The 22,390-nt window shown below is 38.3% G+C and overlaps 2 protein-coding genes across 4 annotated transcripts in view; both read left to right on the forward strand.

Annotated features, from left to right (window-relative positions):
• The first annotated feature begins 2,356 nt into the window (after nucleotides 1–2,356).
• Nucleotides 2,357–9,346, forward strand: LOC136840799 (glutamate receptor ionotropic, kainate glr-3-like). The gene is made up of 7 exons (XM_067107693.1): nucleotides 2,357–2,865; nucleotides 3,528–4,013; nucleotides 5,243–5,372; nucleotides 5,968–6,148; nucleotides 7,235–7,422; nucleotides 8,126–8,528; nucleotides 8,798–9,346. Exons 1-7 carry the CDS (start codon nucleotides 2,526–2,528, stop codon nucleotides 8,930–8,932), a joined length of 1,863 nt encoding a protein of 620 aa, XP_066963794.1. The 5' UTR covers nucleotides 2,357–2,525; the 3' UTR covers nucleotides 8,933–9,346.
• Nucleotides 9,347–14,703: 5,357 nt separating this feature from the next.
• LOC136840805 (NAD kinase-like) overlaps nucleotides 14,704–22,390 on the forward strand; it is a 271,695-nt gene continuing 264,008 nt past the window's right edge. The window contains exons 1-2 of one of the 3 annotated variants that reach the window (XM_067107710.1): nucleotides 14,704–14,728; nucleotides 15,619–15,890. In XM_067107710.1, the coding sequence (XP_066963811.1) occupies nucleotides 15,793–15,890 (98 nt within the window). In that variant the 5' untranslated portion in view covers nucleotides 14,704–14,728; nucleotides 15,619–15,792. Of the gene's footprint in view, nucleotides 14,793–15,613; nucleotides 15,891–22,390 lie in introns of those variants that run through there. The other 2 variants (XM_067107711.1, XM_067107709.1) reach the window with 2 other exon arrangements.

The raw sequence follows: 22,390 nt of genomic DNA on the forward strand, positions 1-22,390 counted from the left end.
ATTTTATTATTAATCTATATTTTTTTCGTTTTCTAATAACTGATCTCTTTCTAGTGAACACCTTAATATTCTTTGGAAGCTTGAATTTCAAGTCAGTGGCCCCTGTGGGATTGTTCCATGTGATGAATAGGGTTCTTCTTCTTCTTCTGATAATAATAATAATAATAATAATAATAATAATAATAATAATAATAATAATAATGATAGTAATAATAATAATAATAATAATAATAATAATAATAATAATAATAATAATCTATCACAAAGATGTTACCCTTTTCACAACCAGAATGTCATTTGAAGAAATATGACCTTGACAGACACCTTCTAAAATAATTATGTTTTTTAACTTTTAAAAACAACAGATTTCCGTCAGTTCTCCGATTCATAGAGGAAATGGCATCGAGGATTTCTCGTCCCTCAGTCTGATAAGTAGACCAAAAGAAAAGTACTTTCCCCCCAAAAAATGTAAAAGAATCTTTTAGTCAGCCGCTCCTTCGTAAACTGACCTCCGTGAGCGATGCGATTTTAAACAGAATCATTACTGAGATTCAGAAGGAATGGAAAAATGCTTAAATAACTCCCACCGTTTTTTCTCCTTGACTGACAGGATGAAAGTCGCTTGTATGAGTGATGAGGAGTTGTCTGTCATTTTGACAGGCTCGACAGATCCGTAGAGTGGCTCCTCGTCTATGTTTCACAAGGCGGGAGGAGGCTTCAATTAATTGTGCATTCGTCCACATAAGATGAGAAGATTTCCTTTACTTTACTCTTGACTTGTTTTTTTTTTGTGGTATTGTTTCTCAAATGGGTGCAGTTGTCACAAGGAATTTTAACTAGAACCATTTGTGAAAAGCAGAAAGCGCTTTATAACATTTTTATCTGCTTCGAATTTTATCATCAAGTCTCGACTTCATTTGCGTGATATCAGATTGATTGTGCCTCGTAACTCTTGCTTATGCTCTTGACACTACAGAATATCCCCCTAGACCTGAATTAGCACCTGGTTAACTTTAAGCGAGGTTAGGTTGTAAAGCAGTAATGTCAACGTGCTTGCAAGAAGAAGTAAGGTCTTACTGTTAATGACACAAACTTTTCTAGCTATTTCCAACTTGCTTAGTAATTTCGCGGTTGAGGTCACTCTATAAATCTAGCACGCATTACGAATAATAACAGTAATAGCTTCCCGGTACAATTACACAGAAGAAAAATAAATGAAAAATTATCCATTGGCCATTGCCTAACAAAGGCTTAACTTTCTCGTGGGCCGTAACTATGAATACATCAGTAACTTCTCGTATTTTTGTATTCCAGCTCACCCTAATTTCTTTTCCATCATTGGCAACTTGAGCTCTACCCTCGGCTTTGTTCTCAGAAATTTATGCAAACACACACACACACACATACACATATATACTGTATATATATGTGTGTGTGTGTATTTATATATATATGTATATATAGGCATATATATAAATTATGCCATTGTGTAGAATATATATATATATATATATATATATATATATATATATATATATATATATATATAAATATATATACATATACATATATATACATATATATATATATATATATTATAATTAGAAGTGATCAACACACAATCACATGTGGGCCAGAAATTAATTTCTGTATGGTGCAGTTGGTAGCGTCCTTGCCTTTCAATTGAAAGACCTGGGCTCGATTCCGAGATGAGTCAGGATTTTATACAGATGTCTTTCAATTGAAAGATCTGGGCTGATCCTGAGATGAGTCAGAATTTTATATATATTATATATATATATATATATATATATATATATATATATATATATATATATATATATATATATATATATATATTATATATATTTATTATGCCACTTTCCAGTGACTATTAATATTTCTTTAAAAAGCCTGAAGTCAGTGTTTTGCAATATAAATATTGCACTTCAAGATATTACGAAACAGTATTTTGTAAGAGTTGCATTTCTGTGCATTTACGGATTTATTTTGCTGGTTCTGTATCATTCACAGAATTATTTCTCTCTCTCTCTCTCTCTCTCTCTCTCCCTCTCTCTCTCTCTCTCTCTCTCTCTCTCTCTCTCTCTCTCTTCAGCTTTCAGCCCTTGACTGACAGACATTCCAGATTCATTGCCATTCGTAAATATTCCAGCAAGCGTCCTGGCACTCTCATGTCTCAGTAAAATGAATATTAAATATGAAGTCAGTAGCGCCAAGTGCCTCATTGACATCAGCCAATCAGAAGTCGAGAAACGGAGCAAATTGATTGGGCAGTTTCCAGCGGAGGGATAATTGTCCCCACACCGAGCGCACCCGTTCTCTGTCGCTCGCAAGCCCAGGACCCGCTAGGTGGGCCAGGTGAGACCTCCGCCAATTTCGGGGCTGTTGAACCAGTTCTCTGTCTATTCTGCTTCTCCTTGTCTCTGTGAGACTATGTGAGGCACCCAAGTGTTCCAAAGGCCTTCGCTGTTTTGGTTGAGCAGATTAATTGCCTCGTCGCTATTATGAATCTCCTCAGCTTCGGTCTATTCTGGTTCTTCCCGATGGGATACGCCCTCAGGCTTCTTCAGGAGCCTTCAGACGGCTCCTCCTCGTACGAAGAACGAGTCAAGTCCTTCGTTCCTCAGATAGTGGCGGAAATGGTGACAGGTCCTTTGAGGGAGGAGAGCGTTGCCCTTGTTCTGCAGGAGGACCAAGACCCCGGGAACTTAGGATACATCAACAGGCCCATCACACTTCTGCGCCTTCCGCCGGCGTCACCTGACGGAGGAGAAAAAGTGGCGATTTCCAACGGCACTGGGAACGGAGAGGGCGGGGGAATGAAACGCGGTCCCCTGAAAGTCGGTAGGTCAATTTTATGGCTGCGTTTCCCTAAAGACTCTTTCAAGTGACACTTGAGCACTGTAGGCCCTAATCTTTCAAGATTGTCACCTTTGGAGATCAATACGTAGACGACAAATACCTTACACATCTAGTCCAGCACATTCGGGATTTAAAAGCACCTAAGATATCAAGTACCGTCATTAAAATACTGGTGACTAATTACAGGACACTCTTTACCCAGAAGACGCAGCGCCATTGATAACATCATGTATAAAAAGCTTTTGTAAAATCAAGCAGGGTTGAACACTTGCTTCTAGGAACCAAGAGAGTATTTACAGATGTGAGAGTCAGCGCGAACAATTGAAGTGAAGAATCTTGGCTCTGTACTCAAACAGAAACTTGCGTTCGGCGAAATTACTGATAAAAGACTATAAATAAAGTTGAACGCACGTAACTGAACGCATATGTATCAAGGACCGAGAAGTTGAATAGTAACGAGAAATGTCAGAATCTGGGAAGTGACAAGCTCAAATAATAATGCCATTAATTTTGCGAGCAAAGCAATAAAGTCGCAATACACATACAATAATGACTTGTTATTTGTTTAGTTTCCAATGTAGAATCGTTTACTTAACAATGTGAGGCCGGCAAAGATTCCAGTGTTGATTTATGATTTTTTCCAGGTGTCATCGTGCTGGTGGCTGCGTCAGAAGACGAGTCCTGGTCGCTCCTGCAGAGCCCTCCCGAAAACTGGAACACCACGGCCATCGTCCTTGTATCCACCTCGACCAGCTGCAGGAAGACGAGCCTCCTGCAAACGCCTTTGCTCTTCAGGACGCCTTCGGCTGCCCTCCTCTGCCCCTACGCCCCCAGGAAGCTAGACCCTCAGAGCAGGCCCCTGTTCCGGGTGTGGGCCTGGAAGCCGTTCGTTGCAGCCGACCACTTGGTGGACCTCGGCGCCTGGAACCCGCGAGACTTCAGCACCTGGAAACGGCTCTTCGTCGACCGCTTCGACGACATGAGCACCAAGGTCGTGCAGGTATTCGCGCAGACTATCGACAGGCCCCTGTTCTTCAGAGACTCAGACGGGAAACTGAAGGGGATGAACCTCGAGATACTGGGGGCGATGTCCTCAGCGCTCGGATATAGTCTGAATTTGACCGCGGAATGTGAGTAGTGCTTTGTGGACTTCCAGACACGCCCTTTCTCTCTTAATGGTCGGGGCGGTATTATTTCACTTATGGACATTAATTGCTTTCAACATAAAATATAGGTTTTTCTGTTGTATTATGATGTGATTTGAATGATTTTGAGGTTTATTTCCATCGCAAATGAATACTTATCCTTCCCCGGCAAATAATATACTGTATACAAAATTAATAAAATTACGACTTGTCAGAATACTGCACCCCCCTCTCCATAGCTAATACGGCAAAACTGTGTCAGTATATCATTTGCCGGGGAAGGATAAGTATTCATTTGCGATGGAAATAAACCTCAAAATCATGTAAATCACATCATAATACAACAGAAAAACCTATATTTTATGTTGAAAGCAATTAATGTCCATAAGTGAAATAATACCGTCGGGGCTTTTCGCCGTTAAGAAGAATCATGTCAAACTCTCATTCTGTTGGCTAGATTTCTTTTGGAATTCTCTCTCTCTCTCTCTCTCTCTCTCTCTCTCTCTCTCTCTCTCTCTCTCTCTCTATTATATATATATATATATATATATATATATATATATATATATATATATATATATATATATATATATATATATATATATATATATATATATATATATATATATATATATATATATATATATATATATATATATATATATATATATATATATATATATATATATATATATATATATATATATATATTAAATGTTTGTGTGTGTTTGTGTATAAGGTCTGAGAGCAATGTGAGCTATTGTACAAGAAGGACCAACGTTAACCCCTGTTGCTGTAGTTTTCGGAACCGAGTAGAAATACCACGGTTGCAATTGCACAACTCGAATCATCCCAACCAGAGAGAACTCGTTCATCCAAAAGCTTGCCTGAGTGTTTCATGGGATATATTTTTCCACACACGCTGGTCCTCCATAAGCTGAAAACTTCGTAAATAAGTTAATGACGTTAGCTACTTGTTCAGAAGTTATACGACCGTCCTTCAAGTGTCAGTAATACTGCTGCGAGGTTCTCCACCTGCTACGCAATTCAGACCCTTTTACTATCAATTTCCCTTTCAGCGCTGAATGACCTTATCATATGTCCCAGCGTTTAGCCTTTAGCCTAACGTCTGTATTCTATTCCATTCTGTTCTGTTTTGCGTTTTAATTTGAATACGCTGCTCAGCTTGTTTATATGTGTTCTGTCTCTTTCAGTTGAGCTGAGCTGGAATCAATTACTCGACCCTGTGAGGGAAGGCAAAAGCGAGATCTTCATCAATTTCGGTCTAATGACTCCGGAGAGGCTGCAAGAATTTCACATGACAGTTCCATATCTTCTGGAAGGGTCGGTGTTCATTTGCTGCGTTCTGTAGATCTCATTTAGACGAACACGTTCGAGTTACAAGGGTTATGCCCACTCTAGAGTGAAATATGTCGTAAACACGTCAGCAACTTGTCGCGCACACATCACGAACAGCCTGGATACCAGGCAACTGCTTACTAGTAGTCTTAACCAGTGGTTCGTAAAATTATCAAGCACTCCAGTATATGCCAAAGGTTCATTCTCCACTTACAGTCGTCAACTTGTTTTCAACCTATTTGTGACATGTATGTGATAAGTTGCGACATGTGGTTATGGCATGTAGAAGATAAGTTACTGACATGTTTATGACATGTATGTGATAAGTTGCAGACATTTATAACATGTATAAGATAAGTTGCCGACATCTTTATTACGTGTATACGATAAGTTGCCAACATGTTTATAACATGTATAATTTGCCGATGTGTGTTTCTTACATGTTTCACTGTAATGTGGTCACAACCTAGCATGACTTAAAATGACAAGGTTCTTCAACGTATCCAGTGAAAGTATTGATATAAAATCGCGTCATCACTATTTTTATTCGATCATTTGGCCTCTTTTGATACATTTTCAGGTATGGGATCATGCTTCAGGTTCCTCCACTTCTTCCCAGGTGGAAAAACATCTTGTATCCATTCGATTTATCCGTTTGGATCGCCACGGTCGTGTCAGCCCTCTCCACTTCGATCGCATACCATCTCCTCTATCGCGAGTACGAGAAGTCTCTCATCAACAATGCGATCTCCATTTTTCAGGTAGAGTCTTTCTTTTTACGCCAAGCACCAGGTATTAGCGTCTCATTACACAAAAAATGAAGTTACTGGCTATCAGAAAGTTACAGAACAGCTCAGACTAGAATCGAACTATCTTTTGTTGTCTAATGCCAGAAAAAATAAGGAAGTATCAAATTAGAAACTAAATGAACTTCAACATTGCTGAATCTCAGAGATATTAAATGCTGAAAGCAGCCTTGCTGAAGTCATGAGGTCGCTGAGATGATAAACCAGTCACCCTTCAGATCAGTGGAACGAGGGTTGAAATAGTACCAGCAGGTAAGATACAGTAAATCTGCAATTCTGTCTTTTGGTGATAAGGTAGACAGGAATGGGTAAGAACTGCCTTGGAGGCACTGAACTTGAAAAATTATGGAATGCTTAGAAAATCGGAAATTAAAAAGAAGAAAAAATAGGCTGGAGAATAATACTCTAAAGACTTGTAGAGACAGGGAAAGGAACAGATGTTGCTCCATCAAGACTGTCTGGTAATTTTGAAGGGATTTGATTGAATACTATTTTGAGTTTATAGATAGGAATTTCTTATCAGCGGAGTCTTATTCCCAGGGAGACATTCCAGTGTATATGAGATATTGTCGTCAACTCAGTCCTGGAGAGATGAACTCTGTAGAAATCTGCTAACATAAATTAACAAATTAGGGCAAAAATGTTCAACCACTGAAATATGTGGAAAAAGTTATAATTTTGGTTTTATTATTATTATTATTATTATTATTATTATTATTATTATTATTATTATTATTATTATTATTATTATTATTATTCAGGAGATAGACCCTATTCGTTTGGAACAAGCCTACAGGGGCCATTGACGTGAAATTCAAGCTTCCAAAGAATATGGTGTTCATTTGAAAGATTCAATAAACGGAGGTAACAGGAAAGACAGAAAGAAGAGATCAGGTAGTAGAAAAGAAAAAAAATAACATTTATAAATAAACAGGTAAAAGATGTAAGTAAAATACAAGAATTGCTTTATGGTAGTAATGCATTGCATCTTCGCTTGAACATTTGAGGTCCCAGTTGCCTAAAACCCTCAACATTTTACAGGGCCTGTTGTCACATTCGCCAGAAGTGATTCCTGAGCAGTGGCGTACCCGGCTGTTCCTTTTGCTGTGGTCTGTGTCGTCTTGGATTCTGAATATCAGCTACACGAGCAACCTGATTGCCGTTCTCACCATCCCAGTCTTTCCCAAGAAGATTGAGACGATGCAGGAACTGGCAGACAGTCATTACAGGTAAGCAACAGAAACGGGAATCTCTTGTCACGTTCCTCATGCGTAGAGCTTCTTTAGAACGGAATGGAATATAATATTTAGGCCAAAGGACAAGCACTGGGACCTATGAGGTTATTCAGCGCTGAAAAGGAAGTTGAGAATAAACAGGTTTTAAAGGTATAACAGGAGGAGAACCTCGCAGTCGCACGATGAAACATTGTTAGGAGAGGGTCGAGGAAAGAAAGATGGAAGAAAGAGGATAAGAACGGAGGTACAGTAAAAGGAATGAAAGGGGCGTCAGCTAGGGACTGAAGGGACGCTGCAGAGAACCTTAAGTAATGCCTATAGTGCACCGTGTGAATTGTAGTGATGGCATTATCCCTGCGGGCGTAGCTTCTTAAGAGGGTCTTTCATTCTGAAGAGGAACTAAAGAAGCAGATGATATGCAAGGGATAACTAACATCAGTGAAAAGGCTAGGGTGCTACAACTGAATCGCACAAGTCATAAAAGAAGTTAGGTACAGTGGTACTTAGGTTCCAACTTCTGTTTTGACCTGTGTGGTTCGGTTGGTAGTAGCCTTGCTTTTCACTTGAAAGGCCTGGGTTCAATCCCAATGTGAATCAGAAATTTGTATGTATGTATTACATCAACAGTCAAAGTCATGTCTCCCGCATTTATTCAAGACTTGGAATCATGTTACAATTTCCCTTCTTCCTTACACAGGCTTTGTGTGCTAGATTATGGGGACCCTGCTCCAGAAGCCTTGAAAACATCCGACCATCCAGTCCTAGCCAGCCTTGGACGCAAGTTAGACGAAGTGCCTCTGAATCACTCCTTCTTTTTCTGGGGCGGCATCGAACCCTGTGTTTACAAGGTGCTGAATGGCACCCACGCCCACTTCGACACTTACTCCTTCATCCAAGTCTTCTACCATATTCTCGGCCATGACTCTGTGACCTACAGAATGAAAGAAAGGCTTTATCCAGGGTACCTCGTGTTCCTGATCTATAAACATGCTCCCTGGCGGTTCAAGATCGACGTAGGAATACAGCGCTTGACAGAAGCAGGGCTCATTCAGAAATGGTACCAAGACACGATGGAAGAGTTCAACGACCACCACAGCGAGGTGGGGACATTTTTATTTCTAAATTGTGTTAGTTTGATGGAATTTTATCACTCCATGTCATGAAGCTTTCTGTGTGATACCTCGACGTTGTCGTTATCTTGTAGTCAGTAATATTATACGAAGATGCTGGACCTCATAGGTTAGGTTAGTTAGGCTAGTTTAGGTTAGGTAGGCTAGGCGAGGTTAGGTTAGGTTAGCTAGGCTAGGTCAAGTTGTGAACAGCCTTTTTTTTTTAATGGAATTTAAGAGCTTCCTCTCTCTCTTTTCAGGATAGGAGCATAGGTCAGCAGGCCTTTAAACTTTCTCACCTCCAGGGGCCTTTTTACATCCTCATGGGAGGAGTCTGCATCTCCGTGATGTGTTTTTGCAGTGAACACATTCTCCCGAGCGGAGCTCTGTTGTGAAAAAGAGAAGGGGAAATAGTTTGACTATCTTCATAAAAACTTGGTCAGTGGAGGGAACCCAGAACTTCTTTCTAGTATATTTCTGCTCTGAGGAATAAAGATAAACGTGGTCTTCTTTTCAGCGAGTCTCCCCAGTTGTTGCTCTGTTCATATTAAGATGTAATCTGTCCTGATGACAACAGAGGAAAGGAGTTTCAGTTACATTAACAAAAAATATTATGTACTTTGAAGTTTCAGGAAGAAAAGAAGTATAATTGTTGTCAGCAAAGGTTCTTTTCTTTCTTCCAGCTCATTTTACAATTACTGAGTATACTTCCTCAGGCCCTGATTATTTAGGTTTTCAAAACAATACAAATGAAATTGTGTCTGTCGAGCAATGTATTTCGTACAGAATTAAAATATATATTTACAGAGTGGTTTTGTTTTCATTGGAATGCCTTATGAATTTAGAACAGAAATTGTGGAAAAGTGTTTACTGTTTAAAGAGTAGGTTGCAAATATCTACCGGTTTTTTTTCCAGTACTGGGAGCTTTCTGTAGGTGATCCTAGGTAGGATCAAGAAAATTTTAAATATTCCCCAGGGGTTAATTTAGCGTTTGTCTGTAAACTGTTTTGATTTCATACTCTGTTGCTTAATTTTACCGATTGACAAACTAGCTGCGTAATTAGAAGGATATGAAAGAATCATACATTAGCTAAATATATTATTATTATTATTATTATTATTCAGAACATGAATCCTAATTATATGGAGCAAGCTCACAGGGCCACTGACTTGAAATTCAAGCTTCCAAACAATTGGCCATGGTGTTCATTTGAAGGGAGTTACAGAGGACATAAGATCAGTTCTACCAAAGTGCCTGCATCTGAAAAAACTCGGGCAGTTATTTTATTTATGGAAATATTATTTGCTTCAACATAATAGCTTGTTGAAAGATGATGGACGATTTGAGTAAACACTATCGCAATGAATATTATCTTCCTCGACAAATGATATGTTATATTAAATTTGATTTGTTAGAATACGCACTTCTTCCATATTAATAGGCAAACTGCAATCAGTAAACACAGTTTTCCCGCATTAGTCTATGGAGGGGTTGTGCAGTATCTGACAAGTCGTAATTTTATTAATTTGTATATATCATTTGTCGGGGAAGGATAAGTATTCATTCGTGATGGAAATAAACCCCAAAATCATTCAAATCACATCATAATACAAACAGAAAACCTCTATGTTTTATGTTGAAAGCAATTAATGTCCATAAGTAAAATAATACCAAAACCCGTTATGTATTCATGATTCGACATTGATAATTATCTCACAGCCAAAGGTCCGTATAATCCTCTACAAAAGTTCTGAGAAGTTCGAAAAATATTCTAGAAACGGTAAAAACATTGCGCTGAAAATTACTAGGGTGTAACTCACAAAGATATACCGCCTTCTATAAACAAAAAGAAAATACCATCTTCTCTCTCTCAGTCTTCCTGCTGGCATTTTTAATGCCTTTCTCAGGGTTTATCTAAAAATGGCGCCATTTTGACACGATAGTTTGCTGTCAGTTCACAACTTGGTGTCAAATAGAGTTACACATTATTGTGCAGCGTAATTCCGTGTTAAAAAAACGGAACTACACTTTATAAACTTATATAAACTCCACAAGTACGATTTTCACGTATATTTTCTTTGCGGACCATAAAAAAGTCTGTGTGCATAGTTTGCTGGAAACGAAGGTTGTTTCTTCGGGTATTTTGGACAATCCAACCGGTAGTTGTTTGACTGGGATGTGCAAAGTGTAATAGAACAATCGGTCTGTCCAGAGCTTGTTCATTTGGCGATCTGTGGACAAACTGTACCCTTGTAATCTTCCATTGGCAATTTAAAATACCTGTGAGTGAACAGAAGACGTGGAAATAGGCGAAGGATGCAGAAATATACTTAGGACCCTCTTACTAGAGAGCCCTAGGCCTATGTGGGAATCCATTAAAGACTTGTGAGAGATGGAGCCGTTGGTAAGTTCGATAATTAATTTGTATAACCACCTTTTTGCAATTTCAGTTATAATCTTGTTGTTAGAACCGGGAAAAGTTTAGTTTGAGATTACTAACGGTATTATTCACATGTTGAAAAACCGTTTTGTTGGTTAAGGTTTAGTGGAAATGGCGATGTACAACTTTGCACCAACATGTCGAAATTGTAATTGTGTATTATTTCCAGTAGAAGAAAATGGAAGTTAAATCAACACAATGGCAATATAATTAACCTCCGTTATCACAACCGGCAGTAAAAGTGCAAAATCGGAAAACCTCACGGCAATTTTGTTTTAAAAATATCCAAAAGTAGGCCAATTGACTAAGTCTAAGTTTAACCTGTGGTCTGTTTGAGTTTTCGGCAAAATCGGGTAAAATTGTCATTTACCTTCAACCAGAATATTCGAACTAATATACTTTAGGGATGTATAATAGTGAGTATCCTACTAAAGTAAATACACTGACTATCGATAAGTAATATTATACACCTGGGTTTAAAAAGCCGAGTCGAAAGTGCTATTTCTTTAGTTGGTTTGCTATTATAAACCAACTTCTTCACACAGGGTAGCCCTATAGGCCTGATATCTATTCTGGAAGATTCCTAAACTTATTAATTAAAAAAATATATATTTTATACCCGATGATAAACAGTGTTACAAGTCAATCACGATATCAGATCGTAATAATCGAGTAATAAAATTGCTTTTCATTGCCAAAATTTACGCGGGTGGGGACAATTTATTGCTCATCGTGTTTCACCAACGTAAGCCTGCGCCTAAACGGGATCTTTCCTAGATAGTGACCGCCAAGGGGTTTCGGGGATCGTTATCTAGGACTGATATTTCTTGGGGGTCATCTTTATATTATTTACAGTCTTTTGTTTATTTTTTTTCCGGTAATCCCCAACGAGCTTGTACTAAACACGCCGCAAAGGTGAATATATACCGGGTTAAAACCTTCGGGGGGTCACTATCTAGGAAAGATCCCTTAAATGCCATAGGCATTTAGACCTAGGATTAGCATAATTCAGAACTGAATGTGATATATAGTATATTATGAATTTCATTTGCATTTAGACCTAGGATTAGCATAATTAAGAACCGAATGCGATTATAGTATATTATGAATTTCATTTTGTTTATGCAGCAAGGAATGAAGGAAAATGCTATCGAATACTTTTTACGGGCGGACGTGCAACGTAATTCTAACAGAGGGAGTTTGACTGAACTGTGATGGTAGGCATAACAAAGACATCAGTTTTATAATGAAGCTAGACCTATGCCATGTATGTTAATCGAATCAATGAATATATGTAAATATTTACCCTTGAAAGAAGGAAAATTATTTGTTTACGATAGAATCAATTAAATAGCAAACAAGCATATACCCAAAAACCGCATTTTAAAATCTTTAGTCTATTATTTGAGCAAACCTGTATGTATTCTCACGAAGTGATTGTTAGGGTATAGGTCTATGGGATGTTCACGGAGCATAAGGCCATGCTGGTACAAGGCCAGCCCAATTGAATAAAGACGCGAGAGTTCTTCGAATCGTTAAATACATCAGAATGCGTCTCTAAAGAGAAGCACTTAACTTGAAGTGGCAACCATTGATCTGGCTTCCTCCCTGAACAGGTATAGTTGTTTCAAAACGTAAGATTTCTTGGAGAGTTGTTGTTTTTATCTGTTGTTTAATAGTCTTTTTAATAGTCTTTGACAATCTTCTATTGAATGTTTCATAAGAAATAAATCGTGTTTAGGAGTTTGTCAAGTTTTTTATACGTCTCTCTCTCTCTCTCCTCCAGTCATTACTGGTTTAGCTTCGTGTATGTCTGCAATTTTGTTACGGATTCAGAGCTTGTTTTGTAAACTAGAGCTGTAAATGTTATTCATAACAAACTGGCTTTGTTGTGTAGGAAATGCCTCTCGTGTCCTTTACAGTTCTCCGGATATCCTGAGCTGATAGGATATCCTTCGAGATTCATTGAAACATTTATTTAATTTCCTAAAGAATGACGAGAAAAGAATGGCTGCAGGTCCTTTGGTTATCTTTTGATGGGTTGTTGTGGCGTTTCTCAGTTATTTCATCTCCTTTTAGAGTTAACTTTAACTGGTTTGTCTTTGTTGTTTTTCATGGTTAGGCCTAACCGGGCTTTGGTCACGTGACCAGGCTCTCGGTTTCAGTTAGCTGCTTAGGATTTAAAATTGCGTCGGTGATCCTGCTTTCATTGAAAGCTATATGGTCCTTGCTGTTGAGACGGATGGAAGGATTAATTTTTCGAGGAGTTAACGCTGGTTTCTGAAAGACATTATTATTATTATTATTATTATTATTATTATTATTATTATTATTATTATTATTATAGTGTTAACTTGTTTTAAACTAGCCTAACTGGTGGAGGATTTTAAAAGTGTTTCAGGAGTTATTTGAAAGTAAACGTTGGATTGGAATGTAAAGTTTAGGCCGCAGACCAACCGCTGGGATGTACACTGTCATCCAGTGCTGAGAGGGATATTGAGGGGAATAAAAAGGTTTGAAAGGTGTAACAGGAGGAAAACCTCGCAGTTGCACTCTGAAGCAGTTGTTTGGTGAGGGCTGAGGAAAGTAAGATGGAAGAAAGAGAACATGAACAGAGGTACAGTAAAAGGAATGAAAGTTGTTGCAGCTAGGGGGCGAAGGGACGCTGCAAAGGGCCTAAAGTAATGTCTGCCTACAGTGCACCGCGTCAGGTGCACTGACGGCACTGTCTCCCTATGGGGATCTGGTCATATATATGGTATAACATACAGCAAGTGATTCAAGCAAAACAGAGATTTATGACGTATATGGCGGTTTGGTCATGTGGAGAAAAAGGGAGTTTAAACAAAATTAGGTTGTGAATGCCTACGTTGAAGAAAACTACTACAATAGCAGCCGCCATCGAGTCTCTGGCGTCTTCATTGTCGTGATCTAGCAACCTGACGATCGACAGTACGTCTGATTTTGCGAATAGTTTAAAATAAGTGGCTTAACGCATTAACCTGTACGTTGTCAGGACACAATAAAGAATCCTTCGGAGTCGTTCGTGTTGCTGTTTAGAAGCCAAAGGCAATTTTAAGCTGAAGAAGGTATATTTCTCTCTCTCTCAGATAGAATACCAAGGTAATAAGATATCTTCTTGACATCACCCGAAGGTCATTGTAAGGTGAGCGAATTACAACGATCTTAGGATACTTGAATTTATATTTGTGTTGTAACCTGATATACGGATTTAAAAATAACCACAGAGAATTTATATTATATATATATATATACATATATATATATATATATATATATATATATATATATACTATGTATTATATACTATATATATACATTGTATATATATATATATATATATATATATATATATATATATATATATATATATATATTATATATTTAAAGTCACAATGTCATCCTGGCTTTATCGAATTTCTCTCAGTCTTTTTAGATAAGCTTATCATTGCTTACTTTTACCTGACTGACTGTGACTGACCCGAGAGAGAGAGAGAGAGAGAGAGTTAATCAAGTATACCTTTGAAATCAGTGCCCAGAGTAATAGGCCTATGTAAAGGTATCCTTACATATGTTTGATTATTCTGAGGGCACGAGTCCAGTCATAATTGTGGGCGGAGTCCCATTCGTGTTGATGGGTGGCACCAGTGGGTCAGTGGGCGGGGCTTAATAGTAAGAATGTTGAAAGAAGTAGTCTAGCCGACAGTGTGGTGTGGACCCAAGTGAAAGGTAGAGCAGTGCGCGAGCGCTCTCCCAGCCATCGTCATTACGCGCGCTTTTGCTGGCGCCACTCGTCAGTAGTCTGTCCTGTCATGTCTGTCAGACCCTCTTGGTCATCGCAGTGTCGTGATTCAGAGCCTGACTCGCAAAGAACATGGCTCGCTCTGCTGTGTGTTTTGACTCGCTCAAGTGTTTATTTCCCGTTTTCGACATTTAAAACGCGTTCCCGTGTTACTTCCGCGCATGTGCCGTAGTCATTTCTCTCAATCACATTTATTTCAGGTCGTGGTGTCGTACAACGGATGGTAGTTTTTCAGAGAATGGACAGAGATGTGGGAAGAGTGAGTCGTCGTGTCGTACCAACGCGGTGATAATGAACTTTGGTGAAAGCTCGCATGATTAAATGTTACTTAACCTAACTAAGGAAAGCTGCTCTCTCTCTCTCTCTCTCTCTCTCTCTCTCTCTCTCTCTCTCCATTGACCGCGGGGTGTTCTTAGTTTCACTCCCTTGCCTGGGATTATGGACGTTTCATTAATGAGAGAGAGAGAGAGCGAGAGTCCATTAAATATTGTTATGCAGTCATTTTTAGAAAGCTGCTTAAGACATTTAGGCAGGTACATGCAATGAAAGATAATTGCCAAAGCGCTCTCTCTCTCTCTCTCTCTCTCTCTCTCTCTCTCTCTCTCTCTCTCAACGGTAAGCACGTGAGTCCGTGTTCTCTTAATACGTTAAATCTTTCCCCATGTGTGCCCGTGTGTTTTCGTAAGTATTTAAGCGTGGTTGTCAACGTGTTCCCAGCACGTGGCATCAACCTGTTGCATTTTGCAACCTGCAGAAAGAAGCGATGAGTCAAGAATTCTGATAGTTGAAATCTCTATTCCTATTTTTCCCCCCCAAGCGACAAAAAAAAAAAAATAAATAAAACGCGTGGTGATAAAACGTTTGTTGTTCCCATTCAGAAGAGACTGAAGAGATCTTAACTGTCAGTTTTGTACCACTGTCAGTGTTTGTGTGCGCGTTTGTGCGTGTTTGTGTGGGCGTGCGAGGCGGCGCTTTACCGGACCAGATCAAGATGAATGAAGATGAGATGCAATTGGCCCAGATGCTGGTCAAAATGGGAGGTCCCAGGACCCCGACGTCCAGACTCAAGGACAAAGTGCAAGGTTTCAGGTGAGCGGATGACTTTTTTTTTTTTTTAGCTTTTGACCCAGTTCGGTTTCGGTTGGAGAGATGGCGGTAGATAGCTGCAGTTTTTTTTTTTAAGGTCTGCCTGGAGTTTCTTCCAGTAGCGGTACTCAAGATTTTTTTTTATGTATCATACGTGTTTATATTCACGCGCTCATTAATTTTACGTATTTAATTATTGTGGTGTCATACGCCCCCGTAGGAGTGCTATAGTGCCGCCAGTGTACCTCACGCGGTGCACTGTAGGCATTATTTGAGGTTCTTTCCGGCGTCCCTTCGACCCCTTCCATTCCTGTTACTGTGCCTCCGTTCATATTTTCTCTCTTCCATGTTACTTTCCTCAACCCTCTCCTAACAATTGTTTCATGGTGTAACTGCGAGGTTTTTCTCCTGTTACACCTTTAAAACATTTCAATATCAATTTCCCTTTCTCTTGAATTACTCTGCTTTTTTTGTGTGATTTTGAGTGAAAATAGCCTGTCAAAATTTTGGGTTCTGGAGGTCGTTCTGTTTCCTTTACGACTCCAAACGAAAAACACGTTTAATCAGGACTCGGCATGTCCACTTGCATGACCCAAATTCCGCTTTTTTTTTTTTTTTTTCTTAAAATTTTAAAAATTATTTCCAAATGCTTTTGTATTGAAATTCGCTTTCAGTGAAAGATTATTATTATTATTATTATTATTATTATTATTATTATTATTATTATTATTATTATTATTCAGAAAATAAACCCCTTTTCGTATGAAATGAAGATAGCTTTCCATTGACTTGAAATTCAAGTTTCCAAGAAGAATATGGTGTTCATTTGAAAGAAATAACAGAAGGCAATAGGAAATACAAAAAAAAAAAAACAAAAAAAAAAAAGAGTTCATTTATTACAGAAAAAAGTAGATAAAGTATATAATAAACTACTGTAATAAATAAACAGATCTAAGTTTGAATAACATTAGTGAAATCCAAAGTGAATTATTTTAGGGTAGTAATGCGCTGCATCGTCGCATTACCTCAGAAGCCAAGAGGGAGGGGCGCCATTCTTGTTCACTCTCAAACAGGAATCCAGAAATCCATTATTCCCTAACAGACAAACATTTAAAGAAATAATCCTCTTCTCTTTGATTTTTACATTCATTACATTCTTTTTCCTTTCGTTTGTTTCTCTCGTTGCCTCGCTCTACGTCAGACATCCAGCTTCCATTCTCAAAATGATTAAATTTATGGGTTTTCGTGTTATAGACGGGCCGAATTTTTTTGGCCCCTGCCCTGCCCTGCCCGTTGAGAGGCTTGCCCATGCACATATATGGTACAATTGCTGTAAGTTTTTAAATTGTATATTATATATATATATATATATATATATATATATATATATATATATATATATCAATATATATGTATGTATGTATGTATATATATTTATATATACACATATACATACGATATATATATAAATATTGTGTATATATACGTATGTATATGTATGTATGTATGCGTATATCAATATAATATACATATATATATATATGTATGTATATATATACATATACATACGATATATATAAATATATTATATATGTATATATACGTATGTATATATCTATGTGTATGTATGTGTATATAAATGTAATATAAATGTATATATATATATATATATATATAGAGAGAGAGAGAGAGAGAGAGAGAGAGAGAGAGAGAGAGAGAGGAGAAATCCTAATCATACACAGAACGCGCAAAATATATGAATGGCCAGTAATAGAAGGGCGATGCGGAGAAACATCAATTTAGTATCTATACACTGTACACTAACTGCCGGGAATGATCTTTAATTATATGCGAGAGGTAATATTTGCATCGTGTGAGATTTTAACGAGCGAATAAATAAATACCTCATGTTTAATTCTAAGAGATGTTATTATTGGCACTGACGCTAAATATGAAGAAACGATTGCTTCAGGTTACGTAAGTGTTTCGCGTAAGGATTATTGGCAGAACTCTCGCGTGTGTGTGTGTGTGTGTGTGTATATATATGTATATATATATATATATATATATATATATATATATATATATATATATATATACATGCATATCATAATAACGAAAATAAGACATATATCATTGCACCCTTATCATTGCAATCTCGTTAGTATCAGATTCACTTTTGCTGGAAATAACTTAAACCCTTAGGGAATTAACCTATATATGATAAACGCTTTTGCTCTGACCAGGATTCTCATGCCACTGACCAAGTCACAGTCTATCCCAATTTCAACGCGAAGATGTCTTACACATTCATTAGGTCTTTGAATCCTGGTCTGGGTAGGAGAAGGTTGTTTGATGTGATGTTACAAAACTACGTGAGAGAATAAGGAACGGCTTTCGCTTCCTGTTAAGTGGAACATTGACTGAAATAACACCTGTAAAAGAGGGGATGGAGAACACACCATATCTTCTGGCGGGGAGAATGGAATTTGGGGAAGAGGTACGGAGCTTGGTCATTGATCAAACAGAACTCGTAGTGGCCCTCACGCGGTGCACTGTAGGCATTACTTAAGGTTCTTTACAGCATCCTTGCGGCCCGTTCATATTCTTTTCCTTCCATCTTACTTTCCTAACCCTTCTCCTAACAATTGTTTCAAAGTGCAATTGCGAAGTTTTTTCTCCTGTAGCACCTTTAAAGCCTTTTTACTCTGTTTCCTTTTCAGCGCTGAATGACCTTACAGGTCCCGGCGCTTGGCCTTTCGCCTGAATCTTATGTTCCATTAAAAACACGACTGATTAAGGCCGGTATATATGTAACTGATTAACGGGATGACGAAGGAGTTTTGCGTCAAGATACGTTTTACATAACTTGAGTGTCCAGAATATTGGCAGGATTGAGAGTTTCATCAATAAGACTCACAGAATGGGATAGAAAAGATTGATATTAGGCTGAAACTGTCCTAGAGGCTTTGATTTTGACCGAGTTTCAAGGTCCTTGTGCAATATCTAAAAAAAAAGTACGCGTCAGCGCACCTCACCTGGTGCATTGTAGGCATTACTTAAGGGTCTTTGCAGCGTCCCTTCGGCCCCTAGCTGCAACCCCTTTCATTCCTTTTACTGTGCCTGTGTTCGTATTCTCCTCTATCTTACTTTCCTTTATCCCGCTCGTAACAATTATGTCAACATTATTTTCAGCGCTGAATGACCTCATAGGGCCTAGCGCTTGGCCTTTGGCCTAAATTCCATGTTCCAATTCCAATTCCAACAGAACCTTAATGATACTTTTAAAAGAACCTCAACAACAGGATACCCAAAAGTCCTCAGGAGTGCTGGAAAAAGTTACCAGATCTTGAAAGCACAAGCAATGAACGTGGTGCACTGTAGGCATTATTACTTAAGAGTCTTTGCAGCGTCCCTTCGACCCCAAGCTGCGACCTCTTTCATTCCTTTTACCGTGCCTCCGTTCATATTCTCATTCTTCCATTTAACTTTCCACCCTCTCTAACAATCGTTTCACAGTGCAACTGCAAAATTCTCCTCCTGTTACACCTTTCAAACCCTCGTACTGTCAGTTTCCCTTTCAACGCCGAATGACCTCGTAGGTCCCAGCGCTTGGCCTCTTGCCTAAGTTCTATATTCCAATTCCAATCCACAAACAATTGAAGGGAGGAGGAGGAAGGAACTGGCACCAAAGAACACCCACCAGTCAATATCCCCCAAGTTCATTGCGAGACTTTAATGACGTCACGAAATTCACACCTGAACAGCATTTCAAATGACACCAGTACTGACGGACGTCATTATAACTCCGGCAGATGTTCTGAATCGTCAGAGACAATTAGCATGCTTCGAGCTGAACTGATTTTGCGGTGGTCTGAAAAGCCTCTTATCGAGTTGTTTGTTCATTCATTTATTCTCGTTGTGTTTTGATTTCGCGGACCTCAACTTAGCGGTCTGTGGTACTTACCAGCTTCCATATTATGATTATTTTTCCCTGCGCTACCATATTGAATATATTTCTTGAACATTCAAGTTAATTTATGTTAGGAACTATGTGAAATTGCTTTTAACCATAAAATATCTATAAATTATTCAAGCGCAGTCAGCACTGCCTTAAAATGGAAAACTGCAGTATCTGCAAAATTTTCGAAAAATTATATCTTAGTTTAACCAGACCACTGAGCTGATTAACAGCTCTCCTAGGGCTGGCCCGAAGGATTAGATTTATTTTTACGTGGCTGAGAACCAGGTGGTTACCTTAGCAACGGGACCGAAATTGAGATATTGCCACCTATTGGGCTCGCGAAACACTGATACACAAGTTGCTGCAGTTTTAGAATGATTCTTCAGTGCTGTATTTAGGAGGGGTTCCCATTTGCAGTATCTGCAAAATCAGCAGTAAGGCAAGACAAAACTGCAGTATCTACCATTTTTCTCAGTTTTGTATTTGTGCAGATACTGCAATCTTCCATTTTAGGGCAGTGTAATATAGAGTCCTTGATACTTAACGGACTATATTACTCGTACTTATCAGAGAGACCTGTTAAGTTGAGGTGCCACTGTACTATGTAGTTTTCTACTTCGCTAAACACGGTTTATTTAGCAAACCATCAGAATGACGCCGGACTTTGTTTAGCATTTTTGGCAATTTAAAAGAAATGTCGGATAGAACAAAACCAGTCGAATGGGATAAGGGAGGGAAACCCCGTAAGGAATGGTGGGGGGGTTAGCACCGTCAGTGCACTGCAGGCATTACTAAAGGTTCATTGCAGCGTCTCTTCGGCCCCCTAGCTACAACTCTTTTCATTCCGAGGTCTTCCTCCTGTTACACCTTTCAAACCTTCCTGCTCTCAATTTCCCTTTCAGCGCTGAATGACCTCATCATAGGTCCCAGCGCTTGGCCTTTGGACTGAATTTGATATTCCAGTTCCAGTTCTTAAGATAGGGAAAGAAACAATATGAGATTCAGGAGGCAAATGTAAAGTAGGGAAGACTACTAAGTGACCTTCTTCCTGTATTTAAAGATGTATTTAAACTGTTAAAGTTTAAATGATATTATATGAAACGAAGATTTGCTGTGTTCTGTATATTTATTAATTCTACGAATTTGTGCTATAACTTTGAGGAACTCTCCTCATGCTTGTCAGAGGAACTCTTTTCATTTACTTGCAAATGCTATCCGAGAGAGAGAGAGAGAAAGAGAGAATCATTGTAAAATTTGACTTAAAATGAATTCACCTTACTAGATTTTCCATAATAAGTCAAAGACGTCAGTGGTAAATGAAAGAGAGAGAGAGAGAGAGAGAGAGAGAGAGAGAGAGAGAGAGAGAGAGAGAGATGTACACATTAGGTTAGATGAAAATCAAAGACGTCAGTGGTGAATGTGTGTGTGAGAGAGAGAGAGAGAGAGAGAGAGAGAGAGAGAGAGAGAGAGAGAGAGAGAGAGAAAGATGAAAAGTTTACAAAATTTTTAGTTAAAAGTCAAAGGTGTCAGTTTTAAATGAATGAATTAATGAGAGAGAGAGAGAGAGATAAAAGGGTTATTAGGTTTTTTGCATAGTAAGTCAAAGACGTCAGTGGTAAATGTGTGTGTGTGTGTGTGTGTGTGTGTGAGAGAGAGAGAGAGAGAGAGAGAGAGAGAGAGAGAGAAAGATGAAAAGTTTACCAAATTTTTAGTTAAAAGTCAAAGGTGTCAGTTTTAAATGAAGGAATGAATGAGAGAGAGAGAGAAAGGTTACTTGGTTTTTATATAGTAAGTCAAAGGCGTCAGTGGTAAACGAGAGAGAGCTATATAAAAAGGCTACTAGGATGTTACATAGTAAGTTAAAGACGTCAGTGGTAAATGTGTGAGAGAGAGAAAAAAAAGAGAGAGAGAAAGATGAAAGTTTACCAAGTATTTACCTAAAAATCAAAGGTATCAGTTTTTAATGAATGAGAGAGAGAGAGAGATGAAAAGTTTACCAAATTTTTACTTACAAGTGTCAGTTTTAAATGAATGAATGAATGAAAGAGAGAGAGAAAACGTGCTTGGCTGGATTCATAGCAATCTCGTGGGGTGAAATCTAAGAGCGCAGAGATGCTCTCTCATGCGTTGAATTATAAAGACTTTAGGAATACAGTGGGAGGAGGGGGTTCGTTTTGTGTTGGGGATTGAAGGGAGGGGGAAGGGGGGTCGGGTGGAGGGGGTAGGTAAAAATGAGGAAAAGCAATTGCCTGTAACAAATTAAACTCCTATTTTCTTTCAGGGAAAAGTTGGATTTTGGGCGACCATGATTCTCACAGACTTTTTTGTTTTTATTCTCATAGATTTTGTTTTTCATTCTCGTAGATTTTTTCATTCTCGTAGATTTCTTTCATTCTCATGGAGTTTTGATTCTCATCGATTTTTTTTTTATTGTTTTAGATTTTTCTTTTTATTCCCACAGATTTTTTATTCACACATTTTTTAATTCTCATCGATTTTTTTATTTCCATAGATTTTTTGTTTTGATTCACATAGATTT

Source organism: Macrobrachium rosenbergii, chromosome 8 (assembly GCF_040412425.1).
Source record: "Macrobrachium rosenbergii isolate ZJJX-2024 chromosome 8, ASM4041242v1, whole genome shotgun sequence".
Lineage (NCBI taxonomy): Eukaryota > Metazoa > Arthropoda > Malacostraca > Decapoda > Palaemonidae > Macrobrachium > Macrobrachium rosenbergii.